The sequence below is a fragment of the Cetorhinus maximus genome, chromosome 4, assembly GCF_964194155.1.
Source record: "Cetorhinus maximus chromosome 4, sCetMax3.hap1.1, whole genome shotgun sequence".
Classification (NCBI taxonomy): Eukaryota; Metazoa; Chordata; class Chondrichthyes; order Lamniformes; family Cetorhinidae; genus Cetorhinus; species Cetorhinus maximus.
In genome coordinates, this window is record NC_135882.1 from 85,619,393 (window position 1) to 85,638,316 (window position 18,924).

General features: G+C 40.2%; 1 protein-coding gene across 1 annotated transcript in view; it reads left to right on the forward strand.

The window, feature by feature from the left end:
* unm_hu7910 (un-named hu7910) overlaps nt 1-18,924 on the forward strand; it is a 148,732-nt gene that overhangs the window by 98,043 nt on the left and 31,765 nt on the right. The window contains exons 24-28 of the mRNA XM_078541233.1: nt 290-381; nt 4,338-4,428; nt 5,312-5,458; nt 12,617-12,753; nt 18,635-18,733. Coding sequence (XP_078397359.1) covers nt 290-381; nt 4,338-4,428; nt 5,312-5,458; nt 12,617-12,753; nt 18,635-18,733 — 566 coding nt within the window. The remainder of the gene's footprint in view (nt 1-289; nt 382-4,337; nt 4,429-5,311; nt 5,459-12,616; nt 12,754-18,634; nt 18,734-18,924) is intronic.

The following is an 18,924-nucleotide window of genomic DNA, read 5'->3' on the forward strand; positions in this document are numbered from 1 at the left end:
ATTAGAGAATTCATATGTATATCTGAAATTCAGTTTGCAATTCAGAAGATCATAGGTTCAAACCCTATTCCAGAGATTTGGGCAGATAATCTAAACTGGTACTTCCAACAGTGCGACATCCCTCAGGCATCTCTGGAGGTTCAGACAATCTCCTACATGAGTTTCAGCTGGAAATCAGAGAGTTGCCCATGGAAATTGGAAGCCCTGTTTTTGCCAAAGAAATTATTTGAGAAATGTGACAGTCATTTGCTTTTGGAATATATATATGCGCTAACTCTTTTTGGATTAGGTCCAGCTAAGAAAAAGAAACCAAAGCTCCTGAACAAGTTTGATAAGACTATTAAGGCAGAACTGGATGCTGCTGAAAAACTACGTAAAAAGGTGAGCTATAAATTCTGTTACATTATCTCCAATCTACCAGCTACAGTCACTGTACTTTGGCTAATGTGTAATTAATATTTTAGCAATACCAGTTAATATTGAAATACAATAATATTTAAAGTGCATGATGCAGTAGTAATTTGCATGCAAGTTTTATTAATGAAGGTGCAGCACAGTTCTTGGGGCTTGTGTTCCATTAATATTTGAATAACTAAACTGTTATGCTTAGATATTCTTATTATCAACTTGGAAAAGAATCAGAAACCGCAAAAGTGATGCTTTAACCCAAGCTCTGGAATGATACCTAAACTTTTGGGCACCAGTTAAACCAGGGTTCCTGTGAAATTTCCAATGTTTCATGTCGATTCTGCACATTTCACCAATGCCTTTGAAATAGAACAGCATGTGTTTTCCCTGCTTTTACAGCTCTCTGAAAACACTATCTTTCATTCTTGTTCTACACACTGAATTAGTGCAACTGTGTGTGAATGTGGTATTATGCCTGACATAGTACTATTTCTCCAGTACTAAATTGGCACTCGTTTTTAAAATCTAACCCTGATGGGCCACAGGACTGCAAAGCCGCAGCATCACTCAAAAATGGATCACAAGCCTTTTCTTTTATTCTAATGTTAAATGCCCCTGGTACAATCAAAGCCACTTTACCTTTCCTATTATGAATCTAAGCTTCTGTTATCTCTGGACTGTTCCAGTTCCAATCAACTGTTAATCCATATCCCTAATGTTGGGGAAGCATCTTTTTTGCTTATTTTGTTAACACTCAATAGATTATGCCTTGAAGTGTAATTCTGATGAGCATTAGTCCAAAAATTCTAACCACCTTTTGACATGTCAGAGAACATTCATTAATTAATTTAACAATAAAATGGTTTTCCAGGTCATCGACATGTTAACATTTTCGTTGATAATTATTGGAGGAAAGTGCAGTTTCTGCCACCACGTCACCTGATTCAAACACAAGTCAGCTGTAGTTAGCCATTGGTATTGTCTATCTCCTGGACAGACTTCAGAGCCCATAATGGAACTTCATCAGATCTGATGATAGGTGTCTAAGCAATTTGTGCCAGTGTTAGAGGTGTATGTTAGGGGGAACGTCTGGTAAATTTGTAGTCTTCAATCTGGAGAGGAGTTCTCAGAGAAGTGATCTTGTAGAAGTGTACACAATAGCCAATGATATGGAAAAGGTAAATTCAGAATATTACTTCAATATGTTATAAAAGTGGGACAGAGTGACCCGGGTTAAAACCAGTTAAAAAGTCAAGTTATGTCAGAAAATTCTTCAGTGATCAACATATGAAATGGATTCACAGAATCATGTATGAGCCAATTGAATGACATGAGTACTGTTAAGATGATTCCAAATAAATGAATTAAGATGGGCTGAATGGCCTTTCTCATCTGTAATTGATGACAAAGTTTAACAACTCAAGCTTGAGCAATGAGACTTTATTCAGACTTGTTTTCAAATAACAGTTGTAGGTTTTGTTGTGGAATTTACAAAATGGTTCCAACAAAATAAACATGGGCAGATCAATAGCAGATAAAATGTATATATGGAGATACGAGCTACTGCACTTGGAAAAGAAAAATAAGCAACACACATACTTTGTGAATGATGTTGAAATAACTAGGAATGAAGTTGAAAGAGACCTAGTAGTCTTAATATAGTCAATGCTAAGCATGTCCAATTAACACAGAGCAGCAATTAACAAAGCCAACAGAATGCTACTCCACGTAATCAAAGCAGTAGAATATAACTCCAAGCAGATAATGATCAAACTATGCAATGGTCAAGTATTGCACCTAGTTCTGGTTCATGAGACAAAAAGGGGATATTCAAAATCAGGAGACAGTGCAGGCAAGAGCCATTAGGTTGATTAATGATGACGAAGAAAATAGCAACAATGTGTATAGGAAATGTAGAAAGCTGGAAAATGAGAGGTCAACCAGGAGGGCATTAAAAAAGCTGTAGTGTTGCAGCAATTGATAGGCTGAGGAAGTGGCAGAGGTGGAAGGTGTTTTTATGATGAACAGGACAAAGGGCCAGAAGTTCAACTCAGTCAAATGGGACAGGAAAGGTCTGAACTGTCCGGCTCAGTCTGACAAGGTGGCTGAGTAGGGGAAGGGAGTTGGTGGTAAAAGTCTGGATTTTCAGAAGGCCAAAGCCATCATTACAATGATTAGCTACCTTTATTGTTTTTTCACTCGGGCACCATACCTCAAGAACAGTGCCTGAGGAGAGGGAACTATTCACAAAGCCAGCTACTGTGGGAAACCATGAAGGGAAGTTCGCAGTTTAGTGTGAATGGAGCCAAGGGAGAAAGCGGTTGGTTCCATGGACAAGTTGAGCTTAGAGAGTTGTTATAACCGATGCAGTTGGTAAAGCTGAGTTATTTATAAATCCCAGAGGGAAACTTTAAAAAACTGTCATAACCTATAATTTTAAGTGTTATGTTTGAAATGCGACTCTAAATTCAGGAATCAGAGCACCAGTTCTCGAGGTTTTACATTAAACGAAATGAAACATTTTATTAATGTACACAGGTTAAAATATATATACACGTGATTTCAAATTACTACTATCATAACTTATAACAAATTCCCAAACTAATCTCCATTAAGGCAACAGCAACCCATAGACTTAACCAAACACCAGGCAAAGCATTTTCACCTTACGAATTCAAAATGAGGTTCTTTCCACTTTGCTTCCTGTGGAGACAGTTGGAGGCTTACAGCTGTCTTTTGGTCTCACATTGCCTCTGTTCTGCACACCCGAAAACTGCTGAAGTTATACCTACCACCGCCCATTGAATGTAAATTCTCATTGTATCACCAACCTCTGAACTAAACCTCTCTAACAATAAAACCTCTTTCATAGTACCAATTTTATTAGTAATATAAACATATGGCTTGGTATCTGCTAGATAGGTGTCAGTTTTCACCCCACTTCTTGAATGCTCTATTCAAAAAATGCAAATGCATGCTCTCTTACATATCAAAACTAGTACCCATTAAAGCACCCAGACTAGCTGGCTTTAATCCAATTAAGACACGCCCACAGACTAAACCTCTATTTTAAAAGAAAAATATTTTTCAATAATATTATATACATTAATAGCTTCATGACAGAGTGTGTGTGGAGAAATGAGAGAGACAGGTTGAGGGCTAAAGTAGAGGCCTTTGGCAGGTAAAGCTTCAGAGACAGCTGTAAAAAAGAAATCCCTGAGCTCCTTGTGTTTGTTGATGAGATTGGGGAAGACTAAAGAGAACGTCAAAGGAGATGGTGGTTTGTAGTGGAGAAGAGAAGCCTGAGATTGCCCTTGTACTTCAGGATGATCCTGAACTGATGAGCAGTTTTGGAAGAAGGGGATAGGGTCTGGTGGAGCTTTGTGTTGTCAAGCTAGATCTGGTGGTGGATGTCTAAGTAATTTGTGCCAGTGTTAGAGGTGTATGTTAGAAGGAACGTTTGGTAAATTTATGCTCTTTAATCTTGAGAGGAGGTGTCAGAGAAGTGATCTTGTAGAAGTACACAATAGCCAATGATATGGCAAAGGTAAATTCAGAATATTACTTTACAATTTGTTGTGAAACTAGGACAAAGGGGCCAAGGCTAATACCAATAAAAAGTCAAGTTAGGCCTGATATCAGGAAATTCTTCAGTGATCAACATATATGAAATGGATTCATAGAATAATTTATGAACCAACTGGATGATGCAGTGAGGATTGTAAGATGATTTCAAATAAATGAATTAAGGTGGACTGAATGGCCTTCCTCATCTATAATTATCTTGAGATGACATGGTTTAACAGCTGAAGTTTGAGTTATGAGACTTTATTTAAACTTGCTCTGAAATAGCAGTTGTAGGTTTTGTTGTGCAATTTACAAACATTTCCCACACATTAACATGAAACTTACTCTCCCTTTCCCCTTAGGGCAAATCTGAGGAAGCACTCCAGGCATTTAATGAACTTCTGAGAAGCTATCCTCAAAGTCCTCGAGCTAAATATGGAAAAGCCCAGGCAAGTCAATTTATGCTGCAACTATAGACATTCAAAGGCTTTTTTTTTACTTCAGTTTTAACATTGAAAAATAGGTACAGAGGAAGAATGGTGACATTTTTAAAGTGTCCTCCCCTTTACCATAGAATAGTTGTTTTTTTGCAGTTTTTCTCCTCTTATGTACCTGACTGGCGTATGATTCCATGAGCACATCTTCCTGTGATACATCTACCAAGTAGTTTATTCCTTTTGTGAGCCTAGACAATGAGTGCTGGCAGGAAAGTAGATTGTGGGGGGGCATCATGTCCAATATTGTCTTTAACCAATGTCTACACATGTACAGTTTCAGCATAAGAATCAGGAGAAGGCACTGTTCCTTTTCATAACTATCTAAGTTGAATAGATATAGATAGTAATTGGTGAAAAATCTTTCAGGAAGGAATCTCACACTCTGGACAGTTACAAAGAGCTATGATGATGTTCAACATCTTTGTGTTATTTCTGTACTATTTTATCAGTTATCTGAAGCCATGTCATTGTGGAGAGCTAGAGAAGGCTGCATGTTGGTAAACAGCCTGCTATAGGAGCAATCAATGGAGAGGAGTATCTTTTTAAAGAAAATCATATGTTAAAATGGAACAGGAAAGAATGGCTTCCATGTACTTGACATTTAACTCACCTAATAGGAAATGAAAGTCACAATCTGGCAAAGTATTTTCGGCTAAAGGTTTTATTCAAGATAAATTATTCTCTCTCTCATCTTGGGTTGCTATCCAATTGATTATAGGATAGAATTGCAGAGAATTAGCAGCATGGAAGCATTCCGAAGCATTGCTATTTTGTAATAAGTGTGTATTAAACTGAATACTTGTTATAGATTTTAATACTTTATGGTTTACTCTAGTCAGAGGATGATTTGGCAGAGAAGATGCGAAGCAATGAGATACTTCAGAGAGCAATCAATACCTATGGAGAAGTGGCTGACATGCTAAATCCAACTGCAGATCTGGTGAAGCTAGCAATAAAACGACAGGCAAACAGACAGCAGTTTTTAGGTGAGGAATGTATTTGTAAACTTTGCATAGCTTATTGGAAGTTTTAATAACTGATTTGAGTCAGTACTTCAAATCGTGAAGATTAACCTTTAGACTTTGAAATTAGACATTGACATTCATTTTCCACCTAGGTCAGTGCAGTGGGTAAAAAAAAAAGGGCCAAAACAAGGAAAGGAAAGTAGGGAAAGAGGCCAGCAGCGTAACAAAGGAACAAAAAAAATAGTCTGATTGGATTTAGCATCTAGAATTAGATAGTAAATGTTCTGGGTTAATTACTGAATTGCATAGAGCAGGAGGGATTAGAGCGGTTTGTGTAATTCATTTAGCATGTAAGAAAATCTAGGAATGAAGAAGTTGTACTTGTTACTGTTGCTGGGCAATGATATTTGCACTGGAGAGTAAAAATAGCCCAGCCAATATAAGCTTTATATATAACATATTATATGCATGTGTTACACATATACATATATATATATATATATATATATACATACACACACGCACATATATACACATACATATACACATGTGTGTATCTGTGCACATATATACATATACACGCATATATAATTTATACATATACACGCACATACATACATATATTGAACATATACACACACGTGCGAAAAATTGAGAGCACAGGTTGATCAAAAGGCTAATTGGCGGGAGCATTACAAGACACAGGGCCATGAGAGAATATGTAGGATGTATTTTGACCTTGGGAGGGGAACATGGAAAACAGTTCATAGAAGCAATGGTAATACAATTTTATAAATTGCAATAGCGAGACAGAGGCAAGAGACAATGACAGCGAGCTCAAGACCACAACTTCCAAGTTTTTGAAAAGGTGATGGAAGATGTAGAAAGGGGTATTTAGAGATTTTATTTTATTCATTCTTGAGATGTGGGCACTGCTGGTAAGGCCAGCATTTATTGCCCAATTCCTAATTGCCCTTGAGAAGGTGGTAGTGACTCTCCTTTAGAACTGCTGCAGTTCTTGAGGTAGGGGGATAGGCTGGAAAGTGGAGTCCAGGCCACAAACAGATCAGCCATGATCTTATCGAATGGTGAAGCAAGCTCAATGGTCCAAATGGCTTACTCGTACTCCTATTTCTTGTAATCTTATCTATACACACAGTTCTATTAGAGAGTTCAGGGATTTTGACACAATGACGGAACGGTTATGATATTTCCAAGTCAGGATGGTGTGATACAAGGAGGGGAACTTGCAGGTGGTGTTCCCGTGCACCTGCTGCCTTTGTTCTGCTGGGTGATAGAGATCATGTATTTGAAAGTTCTGTCAAAGGAGCCTTGGTGAGGTGTTGCTATGCATCTTATCTATGGTACACACTGCTGCCACTGTGCATCAGTAGTGCAGGGAGTGAATGTTTAAGGTGGTGAATGGGGTGCCAATCAAGTGAGGTGCTTGTCCTGGATGGTCTTGAACTTGAGTGTTGTTGGAGCTGCAGTCACCCAGGCCAGTGGAGTGTATCCCATTACACCCCTGACCTGTTCCTTGGAGATGGTAGACAGGCTTTGGGGAGTCAGAAGGTGGGTTATTAACCACAGAATTCCAAGCCCTCCCAAGAGCTGCTCTTATGGTATTTATATGGCTGATCCAGTTCAGTTTCTGCTCAGTGATAACACCGAGCATGTTGATGGGGGGTTCAGCCATAGTTGCACCATTGAATGTCAAAAGTCGATGGTTAGATTCTCCATTGTTGGAAATAGTAATTTCCCAGCACTTGTGCAGCACAAAGTTGAATGTTGTCCAAGTCTTGCTGCATACGAGCACAGACTTCTTCAGGATCTGAGGAGTTATAAATGAAGCTGAACACAGCAGTTATCAGCAAACTTCCCCCCCCTGCCCTCTCTGACCTTATGATCGAGGGAAGATCTTTGTTGGAGCAGCTGAAGATGGTTGGGTCTTATGACACTTCTCTGAGGAGCTCCTGCAAGTCCTAGGACTGAGATGATTGATCTCCAACAACCACAAACATCTTCCTTTTGTGCTAGGTATGACTCCAACCAGTAGAGAGTTTCCCCCTCATTCCCACTGACATTAATTTTACTTGGGCTTATTGATGGAACATGTGGTCAAGTGCTGCCTGATGTTAAGAGCAGTCACTCTCGCCTCACCTGTGGAATTCGGTTCTTTTGTCCATGATTGGACCAAGGCTGTAATAATGTCTGCAGCCAGGGGCTCCTCTTGCAACCTAAACTAAGTATCGGTGATCAGATTATCGAGTCAGTCTGGCTTGATGGTACTGTTGTTGACACCTTCCATCATTTTGCTGATGATTGAAAGTAGATTGATTTGTTCTACTTTTTTTTGGACAGAACACACCTGGGCAATTTTCCACATCATCTGGTTGATGCCAGTGTTGTAGCTGCGCTGGAACAGCTTGGTTAGTAATGCAGCTGGTTTTGGAGCATAGCTCTTCAGTACTTCAGCCATTATGTTGTTAGGGTCCCATATCCTTTGTTTTTTCCAGTGTGCTCAGCCGTTTCTAGATATCATGTGGAGTGAATTGAATTGGCAGAAGATTTTGATGCTGAGGATCTCAGCAGGAGCTGAGATGAACCATCCACTTGGCACTTCAGGCTGAAGATGGCTGCATATGTTTCAGCCTCATCTTTTGCACTCATGCGGGGCTCTGCCATCATTGAGAATGGGGATGCTTGTGAGGCTTCCCCCACCCCTGTTAGTTGTCTGATTGTTTAACAGCATTCACAACTAGTTGTGGCCGGACTGCAGAGATTTGATTTGAACTCAAGATTGGTTGAGAACTTGCTGAGCTCTGTCTGTTGTTTAGCTTCTTACAAGTGGTGCTTAACATGGAGGAGTACAGATTCATCAGCAGAGGGAGGGCAGTATGTGATAAACAACAGGTTTCCTTGCCCACATGTGACCTGAGCTCAGCTAATGAATCAACTCCCCTGTGGTGAACACCACTTGGAACAAACAGCGAGGATAGCAGGGGCACACAATGTACTCTGAGTGGAGGATTTTAATGTCTATCTCCAAGAGAGGCTAAGTAGCACCTCTACTGACTGAGTTAGCTGAGTTCTGAAAGACAAATTCGCCAGACTGTGCCTGCGGCAGATAGTGAGGGAACCAACAGGAGGGAAAGACCAACTTAATCTCGTCCTCACCAATCTGTGTCCAAGACATGTCTATCCGTGACCGCATTGGTAGAAGTGACCACTGTACAGTCCTTTATTCACATTCAGGATAATGTCCATTATCTTATGTGACACTGCCACTGTGCTAAATGAGATGGATTCCGAACAGATCTAACAACTCAAAATTTGACCCACACCATCTCATGGATTTTCACCCACTCGAGTTGACTCGGGAGCCCTTTAAAAATGACAGGCGGCTCCAATCCAGGATTCCTGATCCCTTTCTGGGCTGAGAGATTTTTGGGAGTGCCTTTAAAGCAGGCTGCTCCTGTCAGAAGCCCACATCTGGTAATCCCGACCTAGCAGGCTCCATTGCAGAGATAGGTATCTGATACTCCTGCGCAATTTTCAAGGAGTTGTACTTAATGAGGTTTGGCTGAGAGCCCAGACAGCGATTTAAATATGAGAACACCTGCTCCCCAGAGGAAACATTGGTTGACAGCTCAGGCTCTCTGATCTCTGCCATTAATTTCATAGTGTTTGTTGACATAAGTAAATAGTTTCAAGTGTTGATTTTTGAAACTTCAAAGGGCCTAGATGATTGACACTATAGCTTGCCCTTCAGACATAGGGGAAAGTGACCAAAGGATTACATTGTTTCAAAGGTTTTTTCACACATTCCACTTTACATTGTGATGAACGTTGATTGCCGAAAGTATCTGTTGGGCTTGGACGTGCCAGAGCAGGCCAGAGGCTGGGAATTCTGCAGAGAGTAATTCACCTCCTGATTTTCCAAAGCCTGTCCACCATCTACAAGGCACAATTCAGGCGTGTGATTGAATACTCCACTTGCCTGGAATGAATGTGACTCCAACAGCTCTCAAAAAATTCGACACCATCTGGGACAAAGCAGCCTGCTTGATTGAAACCTGATCCACCACCTTGAACGCTCAATCCCTGCACCACTGGCACTTGATGACAGGCGTGTGTACCATCTACAAGATGCACTGCAGCAACTCAGACTGCTCCTTTGGCAGCACCTTCACACAACCTCTGCCGCCTAGAAGGACATGGATAGCAGGCACGTGAAAACATCGCCACCTGCAAGTACCACCCCAAGTCGCGCACAATCCTGACTTGGAACTATATTGCTGTTCCTTCGCTGTCAAAATCTCCCTAGGGACTCTCTAACAGCCCTTCAAAAGTACCTATACCACATGGACTGCAGTGCTTCATGAAAGTGGCTTCTCAAAAGCAATTGAGGATAGGCAATAAATGCTGGCCTAGCCTGCAACACTCACATCCCATGAACTAATAAAATAAATAAATACCAGATAGGCCGAAGAAGTCAGTGAAGATTCTGAAGGATCTTCCCATTCGGTTGATCTGTACAAAAGAAATTGGATCTCATTTGTCGAGTTTGTTGCAATGGATTCTATAAGGCAGATGCAAAACAGTAGTTAGAAAAGTCCTCGCATGAGGAGTGCAATAATGTAAAAAGGAAATGAAACAATTTAAATTCATATACTGCGCTCATGACCACGGAACATTCTAAAGTGCTTCGCAGCCAATTACAGAACTTTGAAGTGCAGTCAACCTTGTAAGTTATTGGTTTGCTTTTTTATGGCCTTATTAACTTCCATTGCTACATTTAGTGATTTGCGTATCTGTACAACTCGATCCCTTTCCTCCCCTTCTTCATTTAAACTTTCATTATCCAGCACTATGTGGCATCCTTGCTCTTCCTACCAAAATGCACCACCTCACCCTTTGAAGTTTATTTGTAAATTGCATGACCATTCTGCAAGTTTATTAGCGCCTTCATGTATTTTGTCACAGTTTTTCTTTTGTATTAGCTACACCTCCTAATTTGGTGGTGGTCCCAAATTTTGAGATTGTATTTTCGATTCCCAATTCCAAATCACTGATGGAAATGTGAACAACAGATTCACGCACCAATCCCTTTGTCAGTCTGATTGACTAGCCTTAACCCCTCTCCTGTTAAATAGCCAGCTTGTACCCATTGTGCTATCTATCCCCTAACTCCATATCTGCTGAACTTAGTCGTGTCCCTATCAAAAAACTTTTGAGAATATAAAAATGTTCTATCTGCTGCATTAGCCTTGTCTACTCTTGTTATCTTAAAGAATTTGGTGAACATGGTATGTTGCTGTCCTGGTGCCAGGGTGAGGGAAATCTCAAAGCCGCTTCGAAGCATATCAGAGGGAGGAGAAGGAACCAATCATTTGTCTAGTAGCACTGATAAGATTGAATTCAGTGTAGTGTTTGAAAGGGAGAAACACAAAACAGCTAGTAAGATTCTAGATTTAGGCAAGGCTAACTTCTATGTAGTGAGACGGAGATTGTCCACAGTAAACAGGGTAAATCTCTTAATGGGTAAAAAAACAAAGGATCAATAGGTGTACAAATAAGAATTTAATATGGTATAATACTAGTTTCTACCCCTAAGAAGCAAGAGCTCCACTTCCCTGACAAGATAGACATGGATATCTAAGGAGGGAGGAGATACCATAAAACTAAATGAAAAAGCACAAAAATCTGCAAAAAGGAGCACAGATGCTGGTGAATGAGAAAGGTGCAAAAAGTGACAAAGCAAGAGCTGCAAGAGAGGAATACTAAAAGCACTTGCAAGTGATGGTGAAATCAATGCACAGAATTTTTGCAACTATGTCAGGAAAAAGGGAATGGTCAGGAGCATTGTGGACCCCTCAAACTGATGATGGTGATATTGACAATGAAAATAAGGAAATGGCGGGCATGTTGAATGATTATTTTAAGTCAGCATTTACTGTAGAGGAAGAGGTCAGCATGCTAGACACCCAAGAAAACTAACATTGAATCATGGGCAGGGACTCACCAAAATTGAAGTAAACCGTTGTTCCACCATGCAATGAGATCATGGCTGATCAGTGCCTAACTCCATTTACCTACCTTGGCTCCATATCACTTAATACTTTCAGTTAACAAAATCTATCAGTCTCAGATTTAAAATTATGCATTGACCTAGCATCAATTGCCATTTACAAAAGAGCGTTCCAAACTTCTACCACCCTTTCCTAATTTCACTCCTGAAAGGCCTGGCTCTAATTTTTAGACCATGCCCTCTAGTCCTAGACTCCCCAGCCAGCAGAAATATTTTCTCTCTATCTATTCCCCTTAATATTTTGAAAACTTTGATCAAGTCACCCATTAACCTTCTAAATCCTGGGGAATGCAAATCTAGTTTTTGTATTTGTTCCTAATAATTTAACACTTAGAGTCCAGGTATTATTCTGGGAAATCCATGCTGCACGTAGATTCTTCCTATGGTGTGGTGCCAAGAACTGAACACAGTACATCAGGTGTGGTCTAACCAGGGCTTTGAACAGCTGTAGCTGATTTCTACCCTCCTCCCCACCCCCACCTTATATTTCAGTGAACTAGATATAAAGGCCAGTATTCCACTAGCCTTTTTGATTATTTTCTGTGCCTGTTTATGACATTTTAATGATCAGTAACTGGGCCATTTCAGTATTTAGAGTGTAGAGAATTTAAAGACAGATAAATAGAGACTAACTACCATAGAACAAAACTGCTTTGTAAATTTACGTTTGATGTTTAAAACATGCAACCCTCCCCCCCCACCCCCAGCAGCCAGGAAGCAATGCTACCTCTGCAAATAATTGTATTCCTTTGGCTTGCTGCCATCACTGGAGGAACCTGTGAAAACCACTTCATTTGATAGGTGTTAGGTGGGTAGAACTTTTTATTTATTTTTGTGTGCTGCCAATACTACCATAGGCAGAGCAGAAGAGTATATGTGATGTGCAAAAGCTTCAGTAAAGATAAATGTTTGAAGGGTATGAAAATGACAAATACACATTACCCAAGAAATGATTGGAGAAATAAGGGTAGTTTTGCAAAATAGTCATTTCAGAAGTTCTTCAACACCTGTCTGTAAGATACATATATTGCAAGCTATGATATGACCTTTCTGCCAACTTGTATTTGATTATCTATGTGTATGTGCAGGCCACATCAAACGTTCTGTGGTGACCCTTCAGAGCCTGGTAGATCGTTACCCAGATGATATCTCAATTAAGAATGAGCTTGGAGTAGGTTATCTCTTATTAGGAGACAACGATAATGCCAAGAATGTCTATGAAGAGGTAAGTTGTAAACAAATAGAAATATCAGAATTTTTTTGTATGATTTTTACTTCAGAAGGGTATATATGTTCCCATGCTTGAATCCCACAATTAAAGAGAGCATAGTCTAGAGAATACATACTTCCTAATGCTTCATTTGGTACATGAATTATTTATCATGGAACTGAACCATGTGAAGTTACCAAGTTGCATCCTCAATCTGTGCTAAATTAGCTGATCTCTGAGTTATGGCTATGAATGCTACCTCAGCAACCGTGAACTGAAAAGGTGAATAAAATTAGTCTGGCGTGCTACTCTGGATTGTGTTTCAGTCACCCCTGGTGGTAAGTGTGTGCAGGTGGACAGTGGGCCAAGGCAGGATCAAGTTTTGATCTCTGCTAGAATTCACTATTTACGCTCATGCATGAAAGAGGGTGACCATTTAGGTAAGATACTAGAGGATGGCTGATACTGTGGAACGATCCTAGCATGAATCTGCATCTTCAGAAAAAGAGGAGAGTAAAATACTTAGTACCCAGCAATGTAACCAATACTATGCCAAAGGTCCCTTCACCCCAATGTAGATGCACAGAAGTGCTGATAGTTATTATAAAAATGAAACAATCCATAGAATACTCCAATAACCTTCATCTCAGGTTATGAAAATGGTATGCATTTCCTTCATTGCCATATTTAGATAGGGTGTTGAATTTAGTGCTGATGGACAAAAAGAATTTTATTCAGACACACAGGGCCGGCTTTTCATCTTTGAGATGAGAGATTTCCCGACATTGCGAACCGCCACCTACCCGGCAATGGCCACTGATTAGTAGGCCTGCTGCTAGACAGGTCGATGCTGAGGTGGCCAGCTAAAAAGGCCTGCCTCCTTTCGCTGAGAAATCGGCCCTGTTCTAGAGATGAGTGTGAGGCCACCATAACCCTCACCGCCCCCCCCCCTCCCTCCCTTATCCTCTCCCTTCACCCCCATACCCCTTTCACCCACATACCCAATATCCACTATAAACAGAACTCAAGCTCTATAATAACATTTGGAAGCCTTTGAAAAGTGTATAATTTGTCAAAGTGAACAATCATTACTTGAATAGTCTTTAAAAACTTTTATCCTCTTAAATGCTCATGAAACTGTCAAGATAAACAAGTTCACATTCCCCTTAACAGCTGTGTCAACAAATCCTGCTAAGCAGAATCCATTAGTGGGTCGGAAGGCAACCAAGCATTCACAGTGACGTTCGTATTGTATAAACAATCCCTGCTGAGCAGAATGCTTTAGATTGAGGGCAGCCATAAGTTCAGCTATCTGTCAAAGCTTTGAAAGAGCCAAACAGATGACTGAGCAGAACTTCAAGGAAAAAATTTAAAGCAATGGGGAAATTTCACATAATCAGATCTGAATTTAATACTGTGCAATGCTGAGTAATACTATATCCAGTGGATAATGTACTCTAATGCATCTGAAGGTCTTTCCACTTTCACGATACTGTTCTTTCTCTTGACAGCTTGCCAGTTGTCAGAAGTAACAATCTAGCAACCACATTATTTAATGGTCACTTACCTTTTCAAAGCAACGCTATGTATCAAAAGCAGATGTAATTTATGCTATAACACATCATTATGACAAATGAAGTAGACAACACCTTTTGTGCTTACCTTTCATACTCTTCCACTTTCAAAACATGGTTCATGGCAACTCTTTGCTGTTGTGATTTACGCCGCCTATAAAAGCCTGCCCTCCTCCATCAAAATTACAGAAGTTCCGAAATGCCCACTTCCACAATGGTGGTGGGAACAGCTGAGCAACAGTGCGTGGGCTCCTGATCTTTCCCTTTATCCTGCACCAATGAAAATTGCCTGCGTTGGGAATGGGGGCAGGAATACCAGATTTGGGTCCTGCCCACCATTTTTAAAGCTCACTGATCACTTTGTCCCTGTGTTGGGACAGAAAAATCTAGCTTATTGTAATTAACTATTTCTAATCTAATTTCTGTCAGGCTGTGACATGTAACCAAGACATTACCTGGACAGTATTTCAACAATGTACATTATCAAGCTGTTTAATTGGGCTTTACTTTGTGTATGCATTGTTGGAGAAAATATATATTGAATTGACATTCAACGGTATTACCATTGCTGAGTCCCCCACTATCAACATCCTGGGGGTTATCATTGACCAGAAACGGAATTGGACTGACCATATAAATACTGTGGCCACAAAAGCAGGTCAGAGGCTAGGAATCCTGTGGCGAGTAACTCATTTCCTGAGTCCCGAAAGCCTGTCCACCATCTACAAGGTGCAGGTCAAGGGTGTGATGGAATACTCTCCACTTACTTGCCTGGATGAGCACAGCTCTAGCAACACTCAGCTTGATACCATCCAGGACAAAGCAGCCTGCTTAATTGGTACCTCTTCCACAAGCATTTTCTCCATCCACCGCCAACACACAGTAGCAGCAGTGTGTACCATCCACAAGATGCACTGCAGGAACTCACCAAGGCTCCTTAGACAGCACCTTCCAAACCCACAACTGCTACCATCTGGAAGGGCAAGGGCAGCAGACACATGGAAACACCACCACCTGAAAGTTCCTTTCAATGCCACACATCATCCTGACTTGGAAATATATCGCCTTTCCTTCATGTCACTGGGTCAAAATCCTGAAACTCCCTCCCTAACAGCACTGTGGGTGTACCTGCACCACATGGACTGCAGCAGTTCAAGAAGGCAGCTCACCACCACCTTCTCAAGGGCAATTAGGGATGGGCAATAAATGCTGGTCTAGCCAATGACACCCACATCCCATGAATGAATTTTTTAAAAATCTGATAAAAATACAGACACTGAATCCAAACTACATGTATAGCCTCACAGCCATTGAATATGTCAAAAGTATTTGGCAAATCCTACTCAGTTTGTTTATGAATAAATAATGTTGGAATGTGTTAGTGCATAACTTGCATTAACAAAATTGTGAGGAGAATCCTGGCTCTCTCCCTTTCCCAAACAATGTTTACCAGATACTTCTTCAGCAAGATAATGCCCTCATATCATTGCCCTTTATATCAGGCACAAAGCCAGAAAACTAAGAACGAATGGAGTAAGAAAAGTGAGTATACAGACCAGACTGCAGAGAGAAAAGAAATAGGGTCTATTTCCATTCTCTCAAATTCTTCCAGATAGTGTTGCTTAGAAACAAAGGTAGCCTCTGTCTAGACTGCCAATCAAACTGTGCCAAATAAGCCTCATAAACAACAAATTTTCGGCTGTTTGTTATCAAAAATTCCATTGCCATGGTTCTCATCAGGATCAGAACCATGCTTCTCCTTTGTTCTCATTGACCCTATACTCTCGCAGGTCATGAACATAATTGCATGGTATCCCTGAATACAAAGGTCAATCTGGAATTAGAATTAACCCATGGCTTCCTGCAGCCTTAGTTTTTACCCTTATGGAAACTTAGCATTTTTAAAGTTATTTTTGACATCCACAATTAGCACCCCAATGGTTAATATGAATATTCCACCCTCATCGACCTTGCATCTCCTCACAACTTCTGTATTTGCATTCGATGCATTTCATTTCCAGAAAAATAAAACACAGTTCTCAGCATTCCATCAAAATTAAATTTGCCAAATGAACTTAAGTTTTATGATTATTAAGTAATTAAATATATTGCACAGTTTACTTAATTACCTCCCCTAATGTAACAATAATGCCATTATTTCTCAATAAGCAACTCGCCAGCTTGTGTTTTTAGAAATCTGCATGAATAACAAAAAAGTTCAGTAAGTTTGGCTTTCATGGAGAAACTTTTCTTGATCACCACAGGTCCTTCAATAAAGTAATTTCAATGAACATGACCATTATGAGTAAGGAACCTCCCCCCCGCCCCCAAGCTCACAATAACAGCACAAAGTGTTTATAGAGGAAAATAGGAGCAGGAGTAGGCCATTCATCCCATTGAGCCTGCTCTGCCATTCAATTTGATCAGGGCTGATCATCCACTTCAATGCTTTTTTCCCATATCCCTTTACATCAATGGTATTTAGAAATCTGTCAATCTCTGCTTTAAGCATACTCAATGACTGAGCTTCCACAGCCCTCTGGGGTAGAGAATTCCAAAGATTCACAACCCTCTGAGTGAAAAGAGTTCCCCTTACCTTGATCCTAAGTGACTTCCACCTTATTTTGAAATTGTGTCCCTTGGTTCTTGGCTCCTCAGCCAGAAGAAACATCTTGCCTGTATCTACCCTGTCTACCCCTTTAAGTATTTTATAGATTTCAATGAGTGCACCTCTCATTCTTTGAAACTCTAGAAAATACAGGCCCAGTTTTCCCAGTCTCTCTTCATAGAACAATCCTGTCATCCTGGGAACAAGTCCGGTGAACCTTCATTGCACTTCTTCTATGGCAATAATATCCTTCCTAAGATAAGGGGATCAAAATTGCACACACTACTCCAGATGCAGTCTAACCAAGGTTCTATACCAGTGCTGGGCAACCTAGGCTAGTGAGTGGGCCGCTTGAGTGGCCCTCCTTCATCTCAGTGGGCTGCAAGATTGAAATCTGGCATGTGCACTAACCACGACCCTCATAAATAAGATTAAGTACGTTTAATGCATGCCGAATATTTCATAAGTTACACAAAATGTTTAATCATTCATATATTAATAGAACTGTCATCAACTTCAAATGGTAAAAACGAAAGAAATATTTACGCTTGCCTTACCTACTTTATACTCAGTGTGACTTCTGGTTGGATCTGTCCTGCACAATTCGCGGGGTGTGCTGATTGAACCATAGCTAATGTTGTCTCCAGCGGCTACCTTCCTCAACCGCTAATGGAACAAATCAGACTAGACTACCTTAAAGTTATTGCATTCACGGAATCAACATCGCACTGCACGAGTTAAAACTCTCTTCCCAAAAAGATATTAGTTTCACGAGTTCATAATTTTTGTTTTATCAAAGGCTACTTGCTTTAGCTAAGACTACAATAAATTTCATAACTGGCAGTCAGCTGGTGAAATCATTTGCTTCTATGTGCTTTGCAAATGCCATACAACAGGGTAATCATTTATTGCTACTTACTGGAAAACATGTCCGAATGAAACAAAAACACCGAACATTGCAAAATATACATCATAGCTTAGATACTTGTAAGCAACACAATTCATTGATTGAGGAGCCAATGCTTTCGCCATATAACGTTTTTGAATTCAATTTATCTCTGTTTCACTTATTATGAATAACACTCAACACAGCGCAAATATTAGCGAAAAGCAAAGTGAAAACTCTCAGCAGTGTTCTCTTGTCTCCTGTCAAGCTGTGATGCGAGCCGCCGGTCACTAAGCTAAGTGCCTCAATGACGTCTGCAGTTGGATTCTTTTTCATGCCTCGTGGCTGCCCACCTCGGTTCTATACAATTGAAACAAGACTTTGCTACTCCTGCACTCTTTGCGATAAACGTACCATTAACCTTCCTAATTGCTTGCTGCACCTGCATGCACGAGGATACCCAGGTCCCTTTGTACATCTACACTTTCTAATCTGTCGCCATTTAAGAAATACTCTGCATATGGGTATATGAAATGGAAAAGTAGTGACGGTTGTGTGACCATGTCCTCGTGTTATGTTATGTTTCTGACTCCCCTTTTCAATGATCTGCCATCACTGATTCACTGTCAGCTACTGATTGGTGTCCACTCAGATAAATTAGCAGAGCCACTTTGGAAAGGTTTTTTGATACAGTTTAAATACATTTGTAAAGAAAACCATCAAAAATAATTTGAATAGGCAGTTCATTTTGATTTTACATTTCAGCAAAGGCCCATGAAAGATTTCAGATGAAAGGAAACTGGCAATAATAGTGATGTGTTGTTGCAGGTTCTGGCCCTTGCTCCAGATGATGGATTTGCTCAAGTTCATTATGGATTTATCCTCAAAGCTAGAAATCAGATAGCTGAAAGCATTCCATATCTTAAGGTAAGCGCTACACTAGTAAGGTTAACTCATCAAGAGTTGGATGTTGCAACATGTTTAAACACCAGAACCCAGTTAGGTTAAATGGAATACAAGTTACTTTTCTAGTATGACCATTAATGCTACATCAACCTACAGTTGAAAGCAGCACTAATTTAACAGTTTTGCCAAATCCCAATTAACAATTGCCCACT